This window comes from Etheostoma spectabile, chromosome 15, assembly GCF_008692095.1.
Source record: "Etheostoma spectabile isolate EspeVRDwgs_2016 chromosome 15, UIUC_Espe_1.0, whole genome shotgun sequence".
NCBI lineage: Eukaryota > Metazoa > Chordata > Actinopteri > Perciformes > Percidae > Etheostoma > Etheostoma spectabile.
In genome coordinates this window covers 7,591,459-7,596,790 of record NC_045747.1, presented here as the reverse complement: position 1 = coordinate 7,596,790, position 5,332 = coordinate 7,591,459, and the positions used below count along the sequence as shown (strand labels likewise).

At 38.0% G+C, this 5,332-nt stretch overlaps 1 protein-coding gene across 1 annotated transcript in view; it reads left to right on the top strand.

Moving 5' to 3' along the window:
- Positions 1-5,332, top strand: part of tbl3 (transducin beta like 3) — a 16,472-nt gene that overhangs the window by 3,280 nt on the left and 7,860 nt on the right. Inside the window, exons 11-16 of the mRNA XM_032536737.1 lie at positions 157-298; positions 961-1,019; positions 1,214-1,320; positions 1,459-1,594; positions 3,690-3,929; positions 4,279-4,349. Of these exons, the coding sequence (XP_032392628.1) occupies positions 157-298; positions 961-1,019; positions 1,214-1,320; positions 1,459-1,594; positions 3,690-3,929; positions 4,279-4,349 (755 nt within the window). The remainder of the gene's footprint in view (positions 1-156; positions 299-960; positions 1,020-1,213; positions 1,321-1,458; positions 1,595-3,689; positions 3,930-4,278; positions 4,350-5,332) is intronic.

Genomic DNA, 5,332 nt, shown 5'->3' with positions numbered 1-5,332 from the left:
GTGGAGTTTTTTTTTTTTTTTTTGTACCTTGCAAATTGTGTACATTGTGCAAATTTTGAATGTAAAAATAGCCTCCAGTCATCCGGAGCTTATTGTTATTATTTATACATAAAAGACGCTTTTCTTCTGTTGCTCCCTCTTTGAACCCTCTCACAGTTTGTGGGATACAATGATGAAGTGCTGGACGTGAAGTTTCTTGGTAAAGGGGACAGCCACATTGTGGTGGCCACCAACAGCAGCCAACTGAAGGTGTTTGAGCTGCTCACCAACAGCTGCCAGATCCTCTACGGACACACAGGTCAGTCACCAGCAGAGGGCAGCTTGTGTGTAAGCCTATACCTAGCCGTGCAATGTATTGCAGTATTTTTATTTGTTCACCAGAGGGCAGAAAGTTTACACAGAAAAAAGCAAAAAATGTATAATCAGTATTTTTTTTCTTAATTTGATCAATTTATCTGTCTTGTATACATTTTAACTACAATACTTCTGTAGTTTCTAAAAGCTGCAGTAGATCTTACATGTCTTGGAGAAACCTGGGTGACTAGAAATGAAAACCTCACCACAATTATAGATATATTGCCACACAGTCCATAATGACCAGTCTGAAGAAAAGTTCATGTGTTTTGTATCAAGGCTGACTGATTGATAATATAAATAATAATGGTAGCATTTACATTAGAGAACGTAATTGTAACAAACTTGCTAAGTTCTTTACTCAACATAGCAAATTAAACTCAAAAGACACTCAAAATATTTTAAGAAACTCATAAATCTTTAGTAACACAGTGACTACAACAAACAAAAAGCTCTATAAAACCATGGCAGGATTAAAGCTGTCATTAGAGGAACCAGAACCCAAAGAATTCAATGGGTGGGTGCGGTGTTAAAAAGTAACCTGGTTGGAGAGATGATTATCTACTCTGACATTCACAGCTATTTTTATCTGTTTATCGCCCACAGATACTGTACTCTCATTGGACGTCTTCAAAAAGGGTTTTCTCTTTGCAAGCTGTGCGAAGGTGAGCACACATCTGTGCAGCTTCCATCAACACTGCACACAATGAAAGGAAACAGGAATTGTGCACAAACTCTGTTAAGGCATCCTGCAAATACATGCTTTCACAAACCTCAACGCACATGGGCTATTCTACAAATAGAGCCACTTTTAAACCACATTTAAGCCAACAATAACATTTGTGTGTTGTGTCTTTAGGACAGGTCAGTGCGTGTGTGGCAGATGGACAGTGACCGTGGACAGGTGCACTGTGTGGCTCAAGGCTCCAACCATGCTAATGCTGTGGGCTCCATCACCTGCTCCAGGTAACATTCCTCTAGACACACATATTTCTTGTCACATCTACCAACACAGGCAAAGGGTTAGATGGTATTAAGAGGGGAATTGGTTGTAAAAATCAATGACTCTGTGTGGTTGTAATGATTCTCCATCTTTGTGTCCAGAATGAAAGCATCTTTCATAGTGTCCGGCAGTCAGGACTGTACTGTGAAGGTGTGGGATCTACCAGCAGACTTATCTACGACAGGGGCGGGCGTACATCAGCTGACCCCCCGCGCCACAGAAAAGGCACATGATAAGGTACTGGCACAAAAAATCCACACACTTCTTAAAGAAGAAAAATCCTGCAGCAGTTAGTATGATAGCCTGCATAGGTGTAGACGACAAATTACAAAACAGTTTAGAGCTAAACTTCCTGAAAAATATTATTTGTAATGCATTTAATACCATGTGAACAATCAATATGTTCCCCAAAACCATCCCGTGGGCTTTTACATGATCACATTAAATAAACAGCCACACTTTTAGTCAGCTGTTTACAATAAAATGAAATCCAATTCCTGAGAAAGTAAATAAGTTCACAACAAGGTGTGTGTGAGGGTGTGACTACAAATACTTTAATGGTAGGAAGAACTTTTGAAATGTGATCGTGAAGCTGTTAAGTTGCAATAACAAAGAATTAGGGATGGACCGATTATCAGGCCGTTTTTTAGGCAGTTTGCAGATTATCTGTATCAGCATTTTATTTGCCTGATAACCGATAAAGTAAATTAATTAAAAGATTCGCTACATTGGCTAGGCTACAGCTCTGTGTCTGTGCCTCTGTTTCTGTCTCACTCACCACTGAGTCTGACCTAATGTCCCTTTTACTGTTATGTGGAAAGTTTCTCATTTATTAAATAATTGCTCAACGCATTTAAACAAAGTTTTGTGTTGGAGTTTGTAACTTGTAACTAATCTTAATTTTGAGTTAAAGAATTTCATTTTCACTGTAAATACATATCACTTCCAAGTATTGGTTATCGGTTTCATTAACAACTAATAATTGGTATAGGCCTTAAAAAATCATTATCGGTTGATCCCTGCAAAGAATTGGATGGTCCATCCTTGCATCATTGACAGCTTCTCTGTAATTTGAAGAAAGGGTATTGACACGCCAGTGTCATAAGGTCTTACTGCCTGCTCTGCGTTCTGATAGCTCAGCTAAGGTCTGTCTGGGGAATTAAACAGTTATCAGAGCCTTTGGACTGATGCAGGGATATAAAGGACTCTGAAATGAGGATGCACAGCCATCACAGTTCAAATGTCTCTGAATTTCACAGGTGGACTAACTGTGCGACCACTTCTAGAAGCTGTTGCCCAGTATTGTAGTTTTAGTTATAGTCTGTAGTTCTATGCTCTCCTCCCACTGTACTGCTGCACAGCATGCAACATACTTTAATCGTCTGAAACCTGTAATGCAAATGCCCACGTGGTGAAAAAACAGTGAGGAGTTGTTGCTTTTCCTTGCCTTGAATTACAGTGAACTGAATAATTTTGAGGTTTGTGGATTGTTAGTCAGACAAAAGAAATTTAAACGTGTCATTTTGAGCTCTAGGTAAGTGTAATGGGAAATTTCTCGCTATTTTCATACATTTCATAAAACAAACAATAAATGGATTTATGAAGAAAAAAGGCAGTTAGAAATGAGTTCCCTGTAAGAGAAGAAAACTTCTACTTAACAATAATATGATAAACTAAGCATTTACTATATAATGATATATACCGTCATAAAAGGCAGTAAAATAAAATTCCTAAAACTTCCTGCTACATGTACACATTCCTGACTCAAGATGTAAGACATAACAATTGCCAATTTGTCAATCAGCAGCATCTGGTTACTTAACTTGTCCTGGAAATATCGCATAACAAATATGACGTCTTGCCTTGGATGTGACGACAAAAATAGGGGAATTCATAGAATATTTTTTTATCCACTGTTTTACAGCCGCTCCTTTGACAGCATTCTGCTTTTAAACGTGATTGACTCAAAACAAGCGTGTTACAGTTAAAGAGACACCTTCAAGCGGGTAGCTCTGTTGTAACGGACATGCTAACTCCTGCTGTACTGGGCTGACATGTCAAACCAAGTCAAGGCACTATACTTTAAGATGTAAATCCCAACAGTGATGTGCCACTGGAGGCAGTGTAGTGAGAGGAATTCAGAGACTCTCTTTAAAGAAATGTTTTTTCAGGCATTCACCCCTTTTTCTGTCCAACACCCTCTTTTTTTTCCCATCTCGTTTCTCAGCGCCATCTCTTTTTGTCAAATAAAATTCTTTCTTCAAACCTATATTAACTAAAATCTCATAAAAGTGAAAATGTATTCCTCACTTCCTTATTTTCCTCCCTCCAGGATGTAAACAGCGTGGCAGTCTCACCCAATGACAAACTGCTGGCTTCAGGCTCCCAGGACCGCACGGCCAAGCTGTGGTCACTGGCGGGGGAGGGGAACGTGGCCCTGCTGGGGGTCTTTAGGGGCCACCGTCGTGGTGTCTGGGCCGTCTGCTTCTCTCCTGTTGACCAGGTGTTGGCCACGTCCTCCGCAGACGGCACCACCAAGCTGTGGAGCCTGCAAGACTTCAGCTGTCTGAAGGTGGGCCCTGATGGATAAGTGTGCATGTGTCACAGATTATCATTGATCACAGAATATAAAGTCAATGCAGACATTAGTTGTCTATGTACAGTAAGTTCCCTACCTTATCAGTGTCCTATTTCACACTGACAGGTTAGGACATTACATCTCTCACTGTGGTGTTAAGTCTGTGTTATCATATTTACTCAAGTCTGTTTGTTAAAGTTTAATATTAGTGAATAAGTAATAATAGTTTTTACTTTTATAAGTAATAAAAGTAAATAATAAGTTTTTTTTTCATAACTGAGGGAAAATTGTGGCTGGAAAGAAAAAATTATATCAGTTTGTTTTGTTCTTAATTTTTTCCAAGACCTTTGAGGGTCACGATGCATCGGTTTTGAAGGTCATCTTTGTGAGCCGAGGCACTCAGCTGCTCACCAGGTAACCCCACCTACCACTCATGCAAAGTCTTTCTCCATAAAATTACACTTTTTCAATGTTATCCTCTTTTTTTCCTTTCATTTTTGATTGTATAACAATATGCAAAGGCAATTGAATGGAAAACTAGTTGTAGGCTCAAGTGGCCTATTTATAACCAATGGCAGAAATCAAAGCAATTTTCTGTTTTGGTGTTTGAATGTCAACAACAAACTTTCAGAAAATTAAATCAAATCATCAGTGTGGTAGGGAAAACCCTTGACATACAAACAGTAGCTGTGTCGCGTTTCCAAACTTCATACTCATTTTTGTAAACAAACTTTTATAGTATACTGTTATTAAAGTTGGTATACAACAAATCACCATACTTTCCTGTTATGAACAAACAGGAAATTAGAAAAGACAGTCAGCTGGGATTATTATTATGACCCCACTGCCAGTTAAACTCTTCTGAATGAAGAGATAGGAAAACATTTAAGTTATTTTTTTGTTTCTAGAGCTGTTTCACTACCATTCACAATGATTTTTTTTTAGTCTGCATGCTGACTGTTTTGTGTAAAGGGCTGCAACCAATGATTAATTTTAGTATTGATTAATGTGCCAAATTTATTTTAGATTAATGATCATTCGTACAGTCTGTAAATTGTCAAATAGTAAAATATGCCTGTCAGAAGATCCGAGCCCAAGATTACTTTTTCAAATGCCTTGTTTTGTCACCTTACAGTCTAAAAGCAATATTCAGTTTAAAATTATATACAACACAGAAAAGCAGCAAATGTTCACATTTGAGAAGCATGAACCACAGAATAATTGCCATTTTTTTGCGTCATTAAACAACTAAAGATTTTTTGATATAGGGTTGGGCAATGTATTTATATTATATCGGTATCGTGATATGAAAGTATATATCGTCTTAAATTTTGGATATCGTAATATGGCAAAAATGTTTTCTTTTCCTGGTTTTAAAGGCTGCATTACAGTAAAGT